Source organism: Myotis nattereri, assembly GCF_964212035.1.
Source record: "Myotis nattereri genome assembly, chromosome: 2".
Classification (NCBI taxonomy): Eukaryota; Metazoa; Chordata; class Mammalia; order Chiroptera; family Vespertilionidae; genus Myotis; species Myotis nattereri.
The window spans coordinates 160710569-160730911 of NC_138076.1; the positions used below are offsets into that span (position 1 = coordinate 160710569).

General features: G+C 53.8%; 1 protein-coding gene across 1 annotated transcript; it reads right to left on the minus strand.

The window, feature by feature from the left end:
• Window positions 1-1354: 1354 nt before the first annotated feature.
• ERBB3 (erb-b2 receptor tyrosine kinase 3) lies at window positions 1355-19405 on the minus strand (the record flags this gene model as incomplete). Its single annotated transcript, XM_081084128.1, has 28 exons — window positions 1355-3001; window positions 3125-3419; window positions 3611-3682; window positions 3827-4015; window positions 4098-4195; window positions 4290-4436; window positions 4601-4676; window positions 4921-5076; window positions 5241-5426; window positions 5623-5721; window positions 5818-5937; window positions 6493-6634; window positions 6984-7037; window positions 7405-7559; window positions 7772-7862; window positions 8204-8336; window positions 8555-8760; window positions 9019-9109; window positions 9282-9355; window positions 12369-12489; window positions 12579-12692; window positions 13065-13206; window positions 13319-13437; window positions 13610-13675; window positions 14309-14434; window positions 15141-15327; window positions 15843-15994; window positions 19324-19405. 28 exons carry the CDS (start codon window positions 19403-19405, stop codon window positions 2475-2477), a joined length of 4020 nt encoding a protein of 1339 aa, XP_080940254.1. The 3' UTR covers window positions 1355-2474.
• Between the last annotated feature and the right edge of the window lie 938 nt (window positions 19406-20343).

A 20343-nucleotide genomic window follows, 5' to 3' on the forward strand; every position in this document is an offset into this window, starting at 1 on the left:
TCTAGAGGCCGGACTCCCACTGAAGATGGCACTGCTGTCCCAGCAACAGGGTTGATGGCGCCTAAGCGAAGTGCTCGGGAGGCTTTTTTACGAGAGGAAGTTCTCAGCCCTGGAGCGTCCAGGATAGAGCGTCGGCCTGGATTCCGGTTAAGGGCACAGGCCCGGTTGCGGGCTCCATCCCCAGTAGGGGGCGTGCAGGAGGCAGCCAATCTGATTCTCATCATTGATGTTTCTATCCCTCTCCCTTCCTCTTTCTGAAATCAATAAAAATATACTTAAAAAGAGTAAGTCCTCGCCCTAACCGGTTTGGCTCTGGATAGAGCGTCGGCCTGCGGACTCAAGGGTCCCAGGTTCCATTCCGGGCAAGGGCCTGTGCCTTGGTTGCGGGCACATGCCCAGTGGAAGGTGTGCAGGAGGCAGCTGATCGATGTTTCTAACTTTCTATCCCTCTCCCTTCCTCTCTGTAAAAAAACATTTTTTTTTTAAAAAAGAGTAAGTACTCAAACATGGAAGTTTCAGCATTTCACCTCTTGAGGGAGTATATCTATAGGGCTTTTTCTAACTTCCCCAAACTTTTTCATTCCCAGTTGATTGCTTGTAGATGGCTCATTAAACCTTTAAATGAAAAGGACTGTGCTATGGTTCTCTCCTTTTACATTTTTTAAAAAATACTTTTTAAAATATATATATTCTTATTGATTTCAGAGAAGAAGGGAGAGAGAAACACCACCACAGTGAGAGGGAATCCTTGATGGGCTGCCTCCTGCACGCCCCAGCGATCCCAGCAATCCCTCAACCTGCTGCAACCGCGCATGTGCCCTGAGAGGGGAATCCAGCGGTGACCTCCCGGTTCAAAGGTCAATGCTCAACCAGTGAGCCATGCTGGCCGGGCTTTTTAAATTTTTTATTTTTAGAGGATGTTTATTAAAGCTGGGGACAGTGAAACAAGGAAGGGCCTAAGATAGAAGCAACAGAAAAGAGACTAGGTGGGGAAGTGAGCCTAGGCTGGGCTGCTTTGGCTCACTAAGAAGTCAGAGAAAAGGGGGCCTTGAGGACTGGGGTGAGGGGGTTAGCTGAGAGTGAACTGCTGCTGCCAATTGTTGCCCTGGTTGCAAGTCTCTGGGATCCCTCAGAGTTTAGGAAATGGGTGCCTGAGGGGGGGAGGAAAGGTGCGGGCATGCTCCTGGGAGGGAGAGCATGCTAAGGGGATGCAAGGAAAAGCAGGGTTGGAGAAAGCTGCGTGGAACAGAGTAGGACCGTCCCAAAACAAAGCAGGGAAAAAAGGTAGCAATGTTCTGCTGAGAAGCAAAGGGATGGTCTCCCTTACTGAAGATTTTCATTTGACAGACAGAAAGCTGAAAAACTTTGGCATCTTTATTCAGACAGGTATAAAAACAAAACAAAAAACTTCACTGATAGAACAAATATCCCCATTTCCCACCCAATGGGAGAGGTCTGAAGATGGATCTTCTTTCTATCCCAATCAGAAGCTCCCCATTATTGGGTGAGAACACTTCTAAAAGTGGCTCTTGGGACCCTTGTGAATCTGTCCCTTGGGTAAGAAGTGGAGATCCTTTACAGCACATGTAAGTTATGGTTTACACAAAAATGTCCAGTTACATTTCCTTCTGACCACCCCCTTCCTGAGATGAGAAGTCTGGGTGTAGGAGGCTGTGGTTGTTGGGGTTAGACTTAATTCAGTGCAAAAACAAGACGACAATACCCCTTATATGGGCTCTGGTTTGTGCCTGTTTTCCTTGATACCTTTAAGAGCACACACGTGGGAAGATTTTGAATCCTGGACCTGCCATGCAATCTCTCTTAAGGCTCAGTTCCTTATTTGTAAGGAACTATAAACTAGTTCACAGAATTGGTATATGGATTGAGAAAATGCAGGTAAAGTTTAGCACACTGTCTGGCACAAAAATAAATGCTCAATTAATAGCAATCATTAATATCTACTCCTGAACTTCCTTCACATGATTGAAAATTTCCCATTCTTTCCAGGGGATTGGTCATAGCCAAAATGTTACTTTCCCTGGCCAGGTTTTGCCCTTTTTCTTTGCCTTGGGAGTCTGATGGGAAACAAAGGCACACTTTAAATCCTCATCTCAACAAGTTAGAGTCTGAGAGAAAGGGACATGATACTGGAGTCATCCAATGGGTACGGATGTAAGGGAGTAATCCTTCATATCTCCAGGGAGCTCCCCTGAGAAAGTTGGAGGAATGGGAGTGGGAAAGCACACAAAACAGGGAAAACCTTCTACTTCCCAGGGGTTGGGAAGGTGAAGAAAGTGCACAGCCAGCTACATGCCACGAGATCTTTGTCCGAGTGTGTAAAAGCCTCCGAAGGTTGGATGGAATTGTCTAGGCTGGAGGGGAAATGGGACTGAGACCTGTGAGGGAGGGACGGGGTACCCTCTGGAGGCACTAGCTGCCATCAACTGCTCCCGGAGTACCTCGGGGAGCAGGGGTTATGTCCTCTGGGCATTAGCCTTGGGGAAAAGCCTGCTGTGCCAGTAATCCGGGTTATCAAAGGCAGAGTCGGTGGCTTCTAAGCTGCGTAGAGTTTTGAGGCGGGTGTAGTGGACTTGGGGAGCATGGTGTCCAGGCCCCTGGAAGGCTTTCATCTCTTCATACCCTTGTTCAGCTGCTGGGCAGGCCCCCATGGCTGCATAATCCCCCCCGGCACCTCCTCCACCGCGTCGCTTATTCATATATTCATAGTCCTCGTCAGGAGTTGTGCCAGGAGTAGGTATGATGGGCACGGGGTGGAGTGGGCAACTCTGTGTGCTGCCCAGGGAAGCGCTGAGGTCTGATCCCACATCCATGTACTCATAACCCAGCTCCTCGAGGGAACCTGGCCTTGGGGGACGAGATGGACTGTGCCTTCTCCTCCGGTTCATGTATTCATACTCCTCATCTTCATCTTCTTCTTCGGTGCCCAGGACAGAACTGAGACCCACAGAAGAAAGGGTGCCTTCCCGAGAGGATGGAGTACCTAGAGGTTGAGAAGAGAGGCTAGCTATGTGGAGACATTCACAGTAATTAATAGGCAGTAGGGAGAGGAAAGAGTCAGGCCGGGCGGGGGGAGTGGGGAGGGCGGGTGTGAGGAATCAGGTACCTTTGAGGTGTGCATCTGGCATGACATAACCATTCACATCCTCTTCCTCTAACCCTGGTGGGGAGAGTGGGGTGACAGGAGTAAGCAGGCTGTGGCGCTGGGAATGGTAGGCACTGTCTCCACGTGGCCGCGGGCTCCGGCTTCGGCTTCTACACATGGACACCTTCTCCTGGAGCTCAGCTTCAGAGCCTGTCACGTGACCCTCAGACGACTCTGATACCAGGCGTCCCCGTGGCATTGGGTGCAGAGAGGCTGGACGGGGGCACCGTTCACCACCCCCACAAACTACAGGCTCCTAAGGAAGAAAAAAACACACAGAGATTTACACAGCGATGAAGAAAGGAGACTGGGTAGTTCAATGCCTTCTTTTTTTGTAGGACACTGATGAAACCTCAAAGATTTCTACGATCTCCCACACCACCCCTATCATCCTAAGACATTCTGCCACCCAGCATCTCAGCAGCCCCTGAAAGAGACAGACCTTACCTGGCAAGCTTCCCCAAGATTACTCTGGTTCATAGGCATATATCCAGATGATGGACTTGTAAGGCTCTGGCTCTAGGATGAAAACAGGTTTGGACAAAGGGAGACATCTCATCATGGGTCCTTTGAGTAGTTAATCTGAGTATCTGGGGTTTATGAGGGTGCAGGTGTGCAGAGTGCTCAGGGAGCAGAAAGCCTTGGGTAACTGACGCGCCTTACCCCACGTGGCCAAGTAAGTGTTCCAACTGGCAGACTGAGGGCAGAGCCCAGTGTTGTGGCCAGGTTGTCCTCCTCTGCCTCCAAGTCCAGGTCTAGGTCTAGTTCTGGCTCCAGCTCTACTTCCTCCAGTTCCTTGTTGGTCAGAGCAGGAGGCTCCGCCCCAGGCGGAATTCCAGGTCCACTCTCTCTCTATAGGGGCAGGTGATTGTTAAGGTAGATCCTGGTTCCAGCCAAATCCCCTTTGCTCTAAATTTCCTTGACACCTACTCACCTTTATGACCAGGTACCGAGGTGGGTCTCGGGCCATCCTCGTGAACTCATTGGCTAGTTCTTTAAAGGTTGGGCGAATGTTCTCATCAATCATCCAACCTGGGGGTAAGATGTGGGAAATAGAGTCATGAGAGGAGAAGGGAGTAGGGAGGAAAGCTGGATAGCAAACAGTTGGCATCATCAGGTAACTCACACTTGACCATGACCATGTAGACATCAATGGTACAGATCTGGGGCTGTGCCAACCGCTCCCCCTTCTCCAGCAGGTCTGGTACTTCAGCCAACCGCAGCCCTGCATAGGGCTCTGCCCCAAAAGTCATCAGCTCCCAAACCGTCACACCTGGTACAGGAAGACATGACTGGTTGGTGGCAAAATAGTGGCAATGGGCATGAAAGATGAAGGGAAGGCATGACAGTCTGACTCAAGGATCTGAAGGGCTTGAAGATTCTAAGAGGGGGTCTCAAAAGGCAACTGTGGGATTTGGGCCATGCAGATGGACTGACCGTAGCTCCAGACGTCACTCTGGTGTGTGTATTTCCCGAAGTGGATACTCTCGAGGGCCATCCACTTAATTGGAGTCTGGGGGATTAAAGGCAAAGGTGTCACCAATTATTTTCACAAATTACCTTAGCATTTCTAAACCCCAAATTCTCTGCATCCTTCTCTTTGTTGCTGTCTCAACTTATATTTCCGGCATCTTCAGGTTCCCCTCCCTGAACTTATCTTACTGCATCTGCTTCCCTCTGGAAGAGACCACTGGCTGCTCCCCATCTCCCTGCTTCACTCCAGCCCCACCTCCTCACCAGCCCTTTGTGTCGCCTACCTTGGCCTCACTGTGCAGTAGCTGTTTATCATCAGGGGGCAGCAGGTCAGCCACCCCAAAATCTGCCACCTGAACCTGACTGGTTGACTTGAGTAGCACATTTCGGGCAGCCAAGTTCCTATGAACCATACCATGCTCCTCAAGGTAGTACATACCCTACAGGAGAAGGAAATATTCTCAGGATTGGGGGATCCATCATTGAGATCCAGAACCACCCCAAACCCTAAAGGTACCACTCAGAACTCCACCCTCCCTGCCTCCTCCCTGCTGGCCCCCAGCCAGGCAGTCCCATCATAGAAACTCCTCCCGGCTCCTCTCACCTTGGCAATTTGTACTCCCCAATTGAGCAGCAGCTGTGGCCCCAGGGACCCCCGGTGTTGTCTCACATGATCCAGCAGGGATCCCAGAGGCAAGTATTGAGTGACAAGCTGCAGAGATGACCCTGGGCACAGCCCCAGCAGCCGTACAATGTGAGCATGGTCTAGGCTGCCAATGGCCAGCATATGCTAAGGGACACAAGAGAAGAGGGGTTATCCAAGGGACAAACAGGTTCACGTACCAGGATACCCAGGCCAGGGCCTCCCCAACATTCCAGTACATCGACATGGCTCACAGTAGCTGCTGACACAGGACCATGCTTCTGCACAATTGTAACACTGACCTCTTTCCTAGTGGAATACAGAAAACCCTTCCTTCACTTACATCCGTCACAGCTTGAAAACTTTGCCGTCCACTCTTATCCTCAATGACTTTAATGCAGACTGGGATCTTTATCGATTCGCCCTCAGGAATCCACACGCCCTGGGAAGTTGTAAAGAGGAGTCAGCCTGAGGCGGTTCTCCCCCGGCCAGCCCTTTCCCCACCTCCCCGGACTTTTACTTTCTGTGTGTCACGCACCTTGTGCACCGTTCCAAAGACGCCTGAGCCGAGTACTTTAAGCTTCTTCAGCTCTGTCTCCTTGAAGACTCTCGCCAGGACTTTGTTAGCCTTCTCACTGGGATCCAGAGGCTCTATGCTCTGGGGAGCAGGTGGGAGGGAGGCACTCAGGAAAGCCCGCTCCCACGACCCCCTGGCTCCCTCCTCCTGCGTGGCTGCCAAGAGCAGCCGAGCCCAAAGGGTGGGAGCAGGAAGAGGAGTTGTCTTTCGTCTTCAAAAGCATTGTAGGCATATCAGAGAAATAACAGACCCCAGGACAGAGGGAGTTATTTGTGATCGTGAGATTAGGAATCAAGAGGGTGGGTTTTCCCTTTGATGGAAGAAAGGAGTTGGTAATCCTATCCCTTGAGTATTTTTATTCAATTCTCTGTTTTCAAAGCACTTCCACTTAGATCATCACTTTCACCATTACAGCCATCATATAAGGATGGATGTTACTATCTCCTCTGTATACAGTCATAAACTGAGGCACAGAAGGAAAGTAACTTCTTCACAGTCATGCGGCAAATTAATGGCAAAATCGGGGAGAAAGCATGTCTCCCAATTCTCTGGTCAGAGTTATTTCTAGGGATCAAATATCGGGGGAGGAGGAGGCTCTGAAACAGGGCACTTTTCTAGAGTAAGCTACACACTCACCTCACCCCGTTCCAAGTAGCGCCTCATAGCCCTCTTATTCTGAATCCGACGCCCACGCAAGTAGAGGATCGTGCTGCCCAGGATCACGAAAATCACTAATAATCCTACTACCACTGCCAAAGCCATCGCCAAGTGCGTTTTGCTGTGGGGTAGAGAAACCTGGCATTACCCTCGGTCCACACCTCCCTTACAATGTCATCTGTACCTGTCCTAAAAGGTATGGTGCAGACCCGGGGCAAGCAGTCAACATTCACAAACATACCCTTGAGCACTAAAGAGTTAACCTAAATCTGGACCTTCTGAGGCTACTGTGAGTTAATTTTAGAAAGGGAAGGCCAGAAGTCTGGATTCTTGTGCCCTGAGTCCAGTGATAGTGAACTGTATATAGAAGGCCAGAAAGGGTAGACTCAACTCTTCCCAGCAGATAACCGTCTCTCCCTCGCTTCTCTCCCGAATACCCGCAGCTCACTAAGTCTCCAAGCCCATCATACCTGATCATCGCCTGTGTTTGGCCTAAACAGTCCTGCAGGTCAGGCCCATTACACCTGGAGAAGAAAGTCACCGCCTTAAGTGGGAACTGGAGAATCCCATGGGACGCTCCATTGCACCAGCGACAGCATTGTTTCAGACCCTACCACGGCGTCCCATCCTGGAGCCCACGCACATCCCAAGACATGGGCTCCGTCCCTAGCAGGCCCACCCTCCCCGAGTGGGTGTTTATTCCAGGCCCCAAAATTGTGGTGTGATTTTGTGCTATATTCAGTATCCCTTCCTCCAACCCTTCACTCTACAGCTGGGAGTAATTCTCAAATCACAGTTCCTGTCTTCTTTCTCCTCCCTGCGCCCTCCTCTCTCCCTCTAGTCTGTATTCCCTCTCCCCTGACCCCCTCGTCTTAACATCCCATCACTGACCCCTGGGTGCAGTTCTCATGGCAGGGCCGACATTCATTCTGAGCATCTGGGAACTTGTAGATGGGGCCCTTGGCACCCAGCACTCCAGAGGGGCAGCTGCTCACACAGTGGGGCCCATCTCGAAAATGGGCACACTGGGCACAAGCATCAGAGCCCTGGGTGGAGAAGAAAAGGTCAGGAAAAATGGGATTCCAGGGTCAATTCCATATCTCCTAACAGGGACCAACCCAGCCATTCAGGATCCTCCTTCCACAAACCCGAGCATTGTCTGGCCTCCCTGTGCCGGCCTGGAGGCTGGGCCATATCATCCCCTAGATTCTCCAGAGTGGCCTGCCCCCTCCCCGAGACCCTGGTGCCGCTACTGTACCGAGCCATTGCATGTGGCAGTGCCCTCCATGGGCTGGCATTCCGGGTGGCAGGGGAAGCATTCAGCCTCCTGGGCAAACTCCCGAGGCTCCCTGCCGTGAGGAAGCGGGGTAGAGATTGGGGGTGGTCACTCGGAATAGCCCTGTCCCAGGGCCCCATCCCTCCACCCCTTCTTTTTTTAAAAAAATATATTTTTATTGATTTCAGAGAGGAAGGAAGAGGGAGAGAAACAGAAACATCAATGACGAGAGAGAATCATTGATCGGCTGCCTCCTGCATGCCCCCTACTGGGTATCGAGCCCACAACCCCGGCATGTGCCCTTGACTGGAATCGAACCTGGGACCCTTCAGTCCGCAGGCCAATGCTCTATCCACTGAGCCAAAGCAGCTAGGGCCCTCCACCCCTAATTGACTCCGTCCCTCCTGTCCGTACCCATTCAGAAAGTTGCAGTGGGTCACACAGACACCTCCTCGGCTGTAGTTTCGACAGGACAGGCACTGACCAGGGCCTGGGCCCCAGCATCCCCCAGAGGAGCAGAGTGGGTCACACACCTTGCCCTCTGCCACTGGAAAGGAAGGGGTGGGTCAGGAGGAGTCCGAGGTCTCCCCACAAGCCCTTCCCCTGAATACTTCCTCCTTACCGCTTCCAGCCCAACATCCCTCTCTCCTTGGCTCCACCCCCGCGCCCCCATCCCTGCTTCCCTACTCCCACTTCCAGGGCAGAGCAGTCCTTCCACCCCTCTCCCAACTCCCTCTCCCCCCTCCCAGCGGGCCTCTCCCTCACCGCAGTCTCTGCGGAGCCGGTTATGCTTGATGTCTAGTCTCTCTTCAGCAGGCCCTCGAAGCAGCCTGGTCCAGTTCAGAGAATGGTGGTAGCAGAGCTGCCGATTGGCACTTATGTAGATACGCCCAGCACTTATTTCTTTCAAGGATCGGAAGCCCAGAGATGTTATGTTCAAGTTCTTCATGATCAACAATGAGAAGCCCCGGCTGAGAACAAGGAGACGGGATGAGAGGGGAAACGACAAAAGGAAAATTTACCACGCGGCGGACTCCGTTCAACAACCTGCTCTGGGCTACGAGACACACTGAAAGGGACTCCCCTCTCCTTCTGCCTTTTCTCCATCAAACTCTCAGACCCCCTGGGGCTGCCGTCTGAGAAAACGCCTTTCTGGATTTTCACTCACAGATGCCTAAGAGGCAGAGTTCATTACCTGGAGGTGCTATCACCTCCACACTCTTACTCACTTGTAGAGGCTTCTGCCCCCGATGGTCGTCAGGTTGGAAAAGACACTGAAGTTGTGCATGTGGGGAGGCCAGGACTGAATGTTCAGGTAGCCTGAGGGGTTGGAGAGAGGTATATGAGCAGGAGCCGCCTTCTCTCCCTCTTTCTCAGGTTCTCCTGGTCCCTCCCCTGTTGCTTGAAACTTGATTTTTCTCAAGTGGTTACACTACAGTTCGTGCCAATGGTTGATCTTTTCTTCTCAGAAAGGGGAGCTTCTCCCACTCACCGGTGATCTCCCGAACTGTCCGGAAGACATTGAGCTTCTCAGGGTCCAAGGCAGGGATCTTGTGCCAAGGGTCTCTGAAGAGAACGGTAAAAACAGTCAACAAGGCAGCGGGACAGGCATCAGCAGCGAGCGCCCAACCTCAGAACTTGGTTTCTAAATACCATTCTCCGCTGAAAGGACCGAGCTCCCTAGGGAAATAGCTGGGGCAGGAGAAATACTGCAGGAACCTACAGCATCTTTTCTTTTTTAATTGATTTTTAGAGAGAGGAAGGAAGAGGAAGAGCGAAACATCAATGTGAGAGCGAAACATCACATCGCTCAGTTGCCTCTTGCGCACGACCAGGAATCCAACCTGCAACCTGGGAATCGAACCCGCCACAACCCAACATTCCAACCAATTGAACCACACCGGCCGGTGCAAGCCTACAGCATCTTGCAGAGAAAACTAAGCAAATGTTCAAATAAGGAGGGGTCCAAGCCCAAAGAACACAGGAACCAACTTGAAGGGGCCCCCAGAAACCCTACTAGAGACAACTGGACACCAAAATAATGACTGTAAAAGATTATAAACCATTGAATAAAACGAATACCCACACTGACTAGATAGATCAATAGATAGATAGGTAGGAAGGGGAGACTCTTCCTAACACTAGAATGCCAACAAATAAATGCAGAAGGAATAATGGAATTAGAAAATAATTATCTAGCAATTCTCGTTATAAAATTAATTCAGGCAAAATCTCCCCACAAGATACTTATTAAGCCCTGGACGGTTCCGCTCAGTGGTTACAGTGTCAGCCTACGAACCAAAGGGTCTCAGGTTCGATTCCCGGGCAAGGCCACACACCTGAGTTGCAGGTTCAATATCCGGCCCACTTTGGGGGCGTGTGGACGGCAACCAATCGATGTGTTTCTCTCACATCAATGTCTCTCTCCCTCTCCCCCTCCTAAAAAAATCAATGGAGAAAATATTGTCGTGTAAGGATTAACAACAACAACAAAAAACATGCCTGGCAGCAGTGGCTCAGTGGTTAAGCATCGACCTATGAACAAGGGGGTCACGGATCAATTCCCAGTCAGGGCACAAGTCTGGGTTTCGGACTCGATCCCCCTGATTGTGCAGGAGGCATCAATGATGATTCTCTCTCATCATTGATTTTTCTATCTCTCCCACCCTCTCTCCCTTCCTCTCTAAAATTATATATATATACACACACACACATACTAGAGGCCTGTTGCACGAAGAGATTCGTGCAACAGGCCTTCCTTCCCCTGGCTGCTGCTGGCACCGGTTTTTCTCAGGCACCCAGGGCCCAGGCCTTCGCTCTGTCCAAGTTCTGGCCGGAGCTGGCCCCGGAAACGTCAGGCCTCGCATATTTATATATATATAAAAAGCATAACTTGGCCCTATCCGATTTGACTCAATGGATAGAGCGTCAGTCTGTGGACTGAAGGGTCACGGGTTTGATTCCAGTCAAGGGCACATGCCCGGGTTGCGGGCTTGATCCCCAGTAGGGGGTGTGCAGGAGGCAGCTAATCAATGATTCTCTCTCATCATTGATGTTTCAATCTCTCCCTCCCTCTCCCTTTCTCTCTCTGAAATCAGTAAAAAAATATTTTTTAGAAAAAGCATAACTTGAACAGGAATGTAAAGTACACCAAAGTTTTGCAATATAGTCATAATACTGCAATATGTATGGTGCCAGGTGGGCACTGAAAATATCAGGGGACACTATGTAAAGTGTATGATTGTCTAGCCACTTTGCTGTACACCTGAAACCAATGCAAAATAATACTGGAAGTAAACTGTAATAGAAAATTTTAAATAATAAACTTTAAAAAAAATTTTAAAAAATATATTGGTATTGGTTTCAGAGAGGGAGAGATAGAAACATCCATGATGGGAAAGAATCATGGATCAGCTGCCTCCTGCATGCCCCACACTGGGGATCGAGCCATGACGTCCTGGTTCATAGGTCGACGCTCAACCACTGAGCTGCGCCGGACAGGCGATAAACTTTTTTTTTTAAAGCATAACTTAGAGACTCTAAGTATGAGGAACCATCACAAAATCCAAACTGAGGAAGGTTCCACCTGTTACCTGACCTGTACTCATCAATAATGTCAATATCATGAACTGTTATAGATTAAAGAAGACTGAAGAGATATAACAACTGAATACAATGTGTGATCCAGGACATTGTGAGACAGAGTGAAATGTGTGTGTAGAAAGAAAGAGAAATAATAAAGCATCTATATATATAAAAGCCTAAGCAACCATAACTACCGGTTGGCCAGTAGCTATGACATGCACTGACCACCAGGGGACAGACACTCAATGCAGGAGCTGCCCCCTGGTGATCAGTGCACTCCCACAGCCAACCTCCCATGGCCAGCCAACCTACCTTGGCCCCCGCCACCCACCCCCAATCCTTCCAGCCCCATCCAGCAACCAGCGGGCCCCCAGGTCCCTGGCCAGCAGCCAGCAGGCCCCAGCTGGCTTGGCCCCGATTGGGACTGGGCGAGACAACCTTGATAAGCCCTAATCACCAGCCAGGCCTAGGGACCCCAGGCTTCTAGTACGGTATAATGTTAACACTTGGGGGATCTGGGGGATCTGAACAAAGAATGTATAGGAAATCCTAATACCATTTTTGCAACTTTAGTGTAGATCTAAAATTCCATCAAAACAAAATAAGAAAACAGGTGGCTGTAATGTCACACACACACACACACATATACACACACACTTTAAACGGATCAGAAAGTCCCTTTGCTCTCTGTGGCTCTTCTCTAAGGGGCAGAACTAGGGGAAATAGCTGGCAGATTTTTATCTAAATTTAAGAGGACACAATGTTCCTGTCCCTTGCCATTCAGCTGGGTGATGTCAGACTGCGGAGGGATGTGTCTGAGGGGGCTCACGCCCTAGTGGAGGTTGAGTTAAGCACTGTCAGGTCCTTTGTGATTTCTAAGGTTTTATGAACTAGTTTCCTAATCAGCTTCACATATGAAGCGTGAAGCCGATGCAATGAACTGTGAGGGGATGTATGGGGTGGGGGTCCAGGAAGAGAGGGCAGAATCTCTAACCCATTGAGGCCAGTGATGAGGAAGTCCAGGTTGCCCAGGATCTTGGTGCAATTCACAAATCCATCAATGTTGCTCGAGTCCACAGTCTGGTATCGGCTCCCCGAGCCGGTCCCCTCACAAGCTGCAAACAAAAAAAGAGACTCAGTGAGGGTTGAGGGAGAGGGTTGAGTAGTCTCAGGGTAAAGGATGTCTTTTCACCAACTTCCTTACCTTTGGGGCACAGCCCCCCACAAGGTTCACATATCTTGAGTCCATTTTTATCCACTTCCATCTTGTCAGGAGGACAGGCCCTGACACACGACGTCTGATCGACCACGAAGTTGTCTAGGGAAAAGGAGGGCACCCACGGAGGTGAGGGCAGAGCTCTGCCGCTCCCGCCTGAACCTTGCTCCCTCCTGCTCTGCGCTGGATCTGCCCCAACCCACCACCCGAAGTTCCTTCGTGCCGTCCGATGGATTAGGAAGGCCCTTTGCTCTGTGTTGTTCCAAGGAGCAGAGCTCGGTGCAATTGCTGGGAGACACAGGGAAGGTCATGAGGGGCCGGGACACAGGGGTCATTCCCTGGGGCTGGCGGATGACCACAACCGTTTGCCCTCCAAGGCCCCTACTCACCACCCAACTCAATCCCTTTTGCCTCCTACAATTTTGTCTAAACTACTGGTTCCATGATCATGGTTTCTTCCTTTCAGATACTCACGGGGACAACTGGCTACACAAACTCCTCCATACTGATACTTGGTGTGAGGGTTGGGTTCCAGCTGGAAAGTCAGCTTGTTGTAGACAAGAGGCTGTGGGCACTGGCGTACACAGGCTCCACTGTCATTGAAGAGCCGGCAGGCCTAGGCACACAGGAGACTCATAAAACTCATGCTGCATTAGGTCCCCCTCCCCCCCCAACAAAGCCCACATGGCCACCCCAGAACCCAGGCAAATGGTGCTAACAGTACGTACAAAGCAGTCGGTGTCCTGAGGGCCTGAGCAGCCCCCTGCACACTCATCGTGGCAGCACTGGTTGGGGTCGGGCCCAAAGCAGTGACCATTACACTGAGGCGCACAGATGGTCTTGGTCACTAGGGAAGGAGAGAAAGCTTGGCTGTCAGGGTCCTCAGCCCTGCGTTCTAAGGCCCCTGCTCACCCTCTTGCCCTCCAGGCTCATCCCTACCCACCATGGTGGCCCAGGCTGGGGAGGGCAGGGATATGAACGGGAATGAATTTAAGGATTTTAGAGGGAAGTAAACGCACATGTCTGGCAGTCTTTTGGTCCGGGACCCCAGCATCGCCCCTTGCAGACCTCATGACACGGCTCACCTAGTCGGGAGGGAAAGCAACACAAGAGCCCATCAAGGGTGAGAGAAAGACTTGCCTGAATCAACAGGGAATGACGTCAGCACACAGGCACCTGAGCCCCAGGAAGCAAAGAGCCAGGCAGCGCCCCTCCTTGCCCACGCAGAGCAGGGTGGGGCTCAAGCGAACCTGTCAACAAGGGGTGGAGCCACGCCTCCACCTCGCCACAGGGCAGCTAAAGGGGAGGGTCTGGGGCAAATGCCAAGCTCAGCCCCAGGCCCAACCTCGGCACTTGGTTCCCTCTTGGCAAACTGAACCCAGTAGGATTGTACGCGTGTGAGTGGACAGGCAGGAGCAGATTGCGGTCAGGGGTAGGTAGGTTCTGAGGAAAGGGGAGGTGGTTGTTGTGGAAAGCGAAATGGATGGAGTCCAAAGATCTGGCTTCCCCACTTAGTGCAGTCTTTGGCCCCTTTTCTTGACATACTGCTTCTGCGGTTTGGATTCCCGGGGACTGACCTGCTCCCTCCTGGCAGGCTCCTCGGGCCTGAGGTGTTTGCTCAGTGGAGAGGAGGGTTCAGATTAGGGTTGATGATGACGGGAAAGGAGTCACTCTGGTTTGGTGGGGACAGGGGAGCAATCTTGACCAGGGCCACTCACAGCTCTTGCCATTGTCCTTCACCACGATCTCGGCGTCTCGGTCCCTCACGATGTCCCTCCAGTCAATGGTGTCCATGTGACAAAGTTTATCATTCTTCTCAATATACACGCCCCCTGACAGGATCTCTGAGACAGAGAAGTGACAGGGTTAAGGGCTGCAGCAGGCCTCCTCCCCTTGACCTCCCCACTTCCAAATGCCCCCCCACCCCCGCTAATCTCAGGAGCAGGGGAAATGGGGCAGACGGACATGTCCAACTAAATCCAAAATGCAGAGAAGGCTGGCCTGGGGAGGCAGAGGAGGAGCTAGGCTGAAAGAAACCCCCGCCTCCTCAGACACCTGTCCAGATCCGGTTTAGCCAGTGGGGGAGGGGAAGGAAAAGGAGTGAAGATTCCTGACTCAACACCCCACCCCCTTCCCCTGCCCTACCTGTGTGTTTTTCAACTGACTGGGACAGGGAGAAGTAGAAGGCTGCCAGGTGGTACTTAACCCCTATATTCCTCCAGCGTGTGGGGAACTGTGAGGGGGGAGGTAGGATTCCAATTCCTGGGGAAGGAGGCATCTCAGGGTACACTGTACTTTGAAGTTAGAGGAATGTGGCTCACAGATCCAGCTCCAGTTCCAGCCCCACCAGGACATAAGGACGCTCCCCCTGGGCAGAGGCCCCCAGCTCCCCATCGGGGCCCTAAAGGACTGGTGGCCTTTGAGATGAGTGGTCAAAGTGGGCGGCACCTTGGGAGGGGCACCTGAGAGTGAGCAGTCCTGGACTGTCCCCAAGGAGGCACCTGCCAGCGGCAGGCTGAGGGGCAAGACCAGGAATCACCAGGAGCTGACCTGTGAGCTGGGTAAAGCCGAGCTGGCGCAGAGCGTGGCTGGAGTTGGTGTTGTAGTTCAACATGACGAAGATGGCAAACTTCCCGTCGTACACCTGGGTGCCCCGCACCACGCGGAGGTTGGGCAGGGGCAGCGTGGAGAACTCGTTCATGGCCACGAGCACATAGCCGGTCACTTCTCGAATCCACTGTGATGGAGCCAATGGTGTCAGGGAGAGATGAGACAGGACAAAACGTCTCAATCCCCTCTCCCTCCATGAGGCATTCAGGAACCCCTCACTCCTCTAATCCCTTCTGCCAGTGAAAAGAGGCAGCAGAAATGATGGAGGGATTCTGGACTCCCACCCTTTCCTGCTCAGAGCTCCTCACGCCAGGAGGGTCCTTGCTTGGTTCCTTACCCACTTCCTCCGGTGCCTCTCGGTCCTCAGGTGTTTCTCTACATCAGTCCCAGCGTAGAACGCCACCCTGCCCCTGCCCCTGCCCCTGCCCCTGCCCTTCTCTCGGCCAGCCCTGGTGTATCCCTGGTTACAGAGGCCAAACCAGAGGTCCCAGAGTCCAGTCACTGTCCCCATAAACACACAAATTTGGATCTTAGGGACTTTCGGGTCTTAGAAAGGCTCAACTCCAGCAGAGGGTGGCCCTGAAGAAGGGACGGTGTCTGTGGGGAGAAGGGGGACAGGTGCAGGAGGTCGGGCACTCTAACCTGCAGGAAGGAGAGGTCAGCGTTGTGTCCTGTGAGCACAATCTCCAGGTTCCCCATCACCACCTCACACCTCTCGTACTGCTTGTGCAGGGTCTGGTACTGGTTCTCAGCATCGCCGGTCACACTCAGGCCGTTCAAAGTCCCGGGACACACTGTTCAAAGTGGAGCAGCAGGAGTGGCAGAGGGCTGGACACAAGTTTTCAGCCCCGTCCCCCGAGACCACCCTCTGGGTTGCCCTTTTCCGGAGATCTTCAACAGGATCAGGGGGCTGCCTCCACCCCTCACCCCTTCAGATAGACACGAAGGCCTTTGTTGTTAGTCTGAGAGCCTGAACTTTCTTTTCCCAGAACCCCCCTCACCATCCCCCCAACAGGAAGGTGAAAAGGTTTCCGTTTTCCACCAGACCTCCTCGGTGCCTCTTTCGGTTCCTAGGGGGTTAATCAAGGAGGACGTAGGGCTTTTCCCCCTCCCGGGACAGAAGTTAGACAAGGACACAACTTGGTCACCCTCCTCCTCTTCCCCTCCCCCTCCATCCTCTGCCCCCGTCCTGCCTCTAAGTCCTGGAATAAATATCTCTTTGGGGCTAGCACACAGCCCCTATTGTGTCTACCCAGGGTGGGATGGGGGCAGTGCCTGGGGCCACAGTCCAGCCCACAATGAGGCGATTCTATATAGGAGGAGGGGGCTGCCCCACCCTGTCCCCAGACACCCTGTCCTCGGCAGCACCCCCTCCACCCTCAAGTCTTGGGCTCAGACAAGTGATCTCACTAGAGGGGGGAGCTCTGGGGCTGGTGTTGGGGTCAATGTGAGCTTTGTCTTTAAAGCCGAAAGATAAGGAGCTGGTTGCCTACCCCGCACCCCCCTTCCTAAACTCTGGCTTCCTTCGCGCTCCCTTCTCCTACCCCAACACACTCCAGCCCCCTCAGCATCACACTGTCCAGCCTAGAGTGTTTTCCAGCAAATGCAGAGACCTGGAGGGAAACAGCAGCAGACTCCCGCCGCACTAAGCCAGTTTTATTGTCAAAAGATTCATTCAAAAGCCTTCCAACATGGCAACCCGCACTGACATGAGGTAGAGCCTAGACTCGAGGTCCATGAGGCCTGTTGGCCTTGCAGGACCTAGAAGCTACAGGAAATCTTGACCTTGAAGCCCTATTCCTATCTCTTTCCTCTGGCTCATGAAAGAGGGGGTGGGGGTGAAGAGATACCACCTGTTCCAACCACCCTTCCCTGAGGCGGTGGCAGCTTTAGTGGGAGGCAGGAGCAGGAAAGGAGGGAGGGTGGGAAGCTGGTGAGGCCCCAACTCCTCCTCCTAGACTAGAGACACCCTTACTCTGACCACTTGACCTTTGAGGGCACCCATTCCCTCTATCTCCCCCACAAAGGGAAGGGACAGACTGGCAGCTCCCAGAAGAGCCTGGGAACTCCAGGGTCCTTGGGGCTGAGAAGAAATAGACTAGGAAAGGTTAGTCACTTCTGGAACAGCCCCACCCCAACCCCCTTCCTGGCAGGACACCCCCTCTTCCAAGTCAAGGCGCCAACCCTTCTCACTAGATAAGGGAGGAGCCAAGATTACTGCACAGGGAAATGGTGTGTGTGTGTGTGTGTGTGTGTGTGTGTGTGTGTGTGTGTACGTGCACGCACTCGCACGACACACATACAGAGGGACATGTACATAGCTCCCCTCTGGGCCAGGAATCTACTGGTTCTGTCCTTGGGTTTCTTTATTAGGAGGTATTTCAGGTGGCTCCATCCATCCCACTGCCCGTTGTGCAGTCTGGGAGTCTGTGTGCTTGGAAGGCTGCAGTGTTGAAGGCCCAGTTCCTGCCGCCCAGAGGATAAAGTCCATAAACAGGGAGCAGAGGGCCAGGGCGGGAAGAGCGTGAACACCTCTGAGAAGGAACCAGGGAGCTTGGGGGAGGGGCAAGGGGGAGGAATTATAAAAATCCATTCAGTGCTCAGGGACCAGGGGCTCAGAAGGGGCACTGTCACAGGCCGTCCTTTGGTGGAGAGCCCTGGGGTGGGTCACAGCAAGAGTCTGCAGCCCCTCCTCAATCAGACGCCTCCTCTCCAGCGTCCCCCACCCCCATCACAGCCAGGACAAAGGGGCTATAGAAGGACTGAGACAGGGCCGGATGCCCAGAGACGGCAGGGACCCAGATAAGGGGTAAAAACACCCAACCGTGCCTGCCCCCTGGCTCCCTCGGGGAAGGTGGCCAGGTCTTAGACTCCTGGGTTCCTGGTTGAAGATGCCGAGGACCTGGAGAGGACAGTGACAGTCACTGTACTCTGTCCCTCCTACCCTAGTTCCCAGGTCCCCCGCCCTCCACCACCAGCTGGGAGTGTTAGCATCTCAAGATCCCAGGGTCTAAATTTAGGCTCAGCAACTGTGGGAGAAGCACAGGTGTTTCCTCCCACTCCCACTCTGGGGTAGGGGCCCTGGGTGGGTCAAACCCCAAGCTGAGATCTAGGGGGAGGGGAGACCAACAGGATTCCTCCAAGGCCAGCAACACCAGCACCCCTCAGGTGTCCAAGGTCCCAGGGATACCCAAAGGGGTGGGCTCAGATGGCATGGGAGTGGGGAGGAGGAACAGAGGAGCAATCTGACTCCTAGACACAGAGACAATAAACAGAATGGGGGTGAGGGAGAAGCTGAGTCTAGGAAGGACTCCCCGGGACATGAGGCTCTGAAGGTGGGAGCGAGGCCCTGTTAGCCCTCCGGTTGCGGGAGAAAAGACAAGCAGTGATAAATACAGGCCAGACGTCCCTGACCCTACAGCTCCTGGCTCTGGGCCTTGTACCTAATAGATGCTCAATAAATTTTAATTGATTTGATCTGGGTCTTGACAAAGAGAGGCTGGTGGGTGAAGTTGGGGACCAGCCAGCTTTATAATTTCGAGGGAAAGAAGACGGTCAACCTGTGCAGGGCCTCTCCCCTGACTGAGGTCACCTGGACTTGGCTCCCCGGTTCATCCCAGCCCTCCCAGGGCGGGCTCCCTCGCGGAAGAGGAGGTGCCGCTCTTGTTTTCCCAACACCGGAGAACAACAACCCCCTCCACAGCTCCGCCCTGTCGGCAAAACAACAAAACTGGAGGTTGATGAAAACCTGGGGGTGGGGGCAGGAGGTCGGGGAGCAAACAGACCCCACCTTCCTCCAAAATCACCACCTCACGTTTACAAGAACGAGGGTCTCGGCGCCCCGCCCCGCAGGGCCCCCCAGAAGGGTGCACTGTTTCGGCATCAGCCCTGTCGTAAGGAACAGATTAAGGAGTCGGCGACGCGCTGGGGAGGTGGTGGGGGCGCGGGTGGTGCAGGAACGCGCCCGCGCAAGGACCACCCTGAGAACCGAGCCTGACGGTCCCCACCCAGGTGGCCCCAGCGGCCCCAGGGCCACCCCGCCCCGGCCTCGCTGCCCCAGGACTCGGCGCACTGGGTCGGGGGCCCCAGGGTCCGAGCCTGCGGATGCTCCCGCGCCGCTTACCTGACTGCGAGTTGCCCACCTCGGAGCCCCGGGCCAGGCTGAGGAGGAAGCCCAGCACCTGCAGAGCCCGCTGCGCCCTCATGACTCCGCGCGCAGGGGGCGCGCAGCGCAGCCGATCGGCCCGGGCGCCCCGGGACTAAGACATCGAAACCAGCCACCTGAGTTCCCGGCGGGCTGGCAGCGGCGGCAGAGGAGTTGCAAAGTGCAACCGGAGCCGGAGCCAGAGTCCGGGGCGGGATGGCAGGGGAGGGGTGTGTGTCGGCGAGGGAAGGAGGGAGCGCAGGGGGAGGGGGTGAGTCACGGCCGCGCCCCCGCGGGCGCGAGGCTGGAGCGAGGGCTGCGGGAGCCTCGCCCGCCGCCTGCGCCCCGCGCCCCCTGCCTGGCGGCTGGGCCAAACGGGTCGAGGAGGGTCTCGTCCCGAATTGTCCTTCGGGAGTAGGACTCAAGAGGGGTCAAGATTCCCAACACCCCCAAATGCCTGCTGAGGGTAAGGTAATGGGGTGGAGAGAGTGCGCCAAAGCCCGGCCCCTGAAAGTTGGCCGCGCCCATTAACCAAATCACTCAACTCCCCTAGCCGGTTGGGTCACTTGGGGATGTTTCTCTCGGAAAAGTGAATGTTTCTCTCTGTATTTGGGGGGCTGGGGAAGGGTGTTTCCTCGTGCTCAGGTCGCCTCCGTTTCCTCGGAGACCCCTCGAAACCCCATCATTCATCCACCCTGCTGAGGAACCCGAGCCCCAAGGCCGCGTGAAATTGCACTGTCTCCGGCCGCTTCCTCCTCCAGACCCGGCGCCGGCCGGGCCTCTCCCGGGGATTTGGCTGGGGGGCGGGGGTGGTTTCCAGCCTGGGAACAGACCCGAAGCCCGCCTTCCCTCTTCCACCCCGGGGGGGCTCCCGCACCTGTCGCCGTCCCCTCTGCTGCCCCCCACGGCCGCCTGGGAGAACAGCTGCTTCCCCTTCCACACGAGCCGGAGCGCGCCGTCGGGGCGCCTGGAGTTCTGCTGCTCTGCGGGGACGGAGGT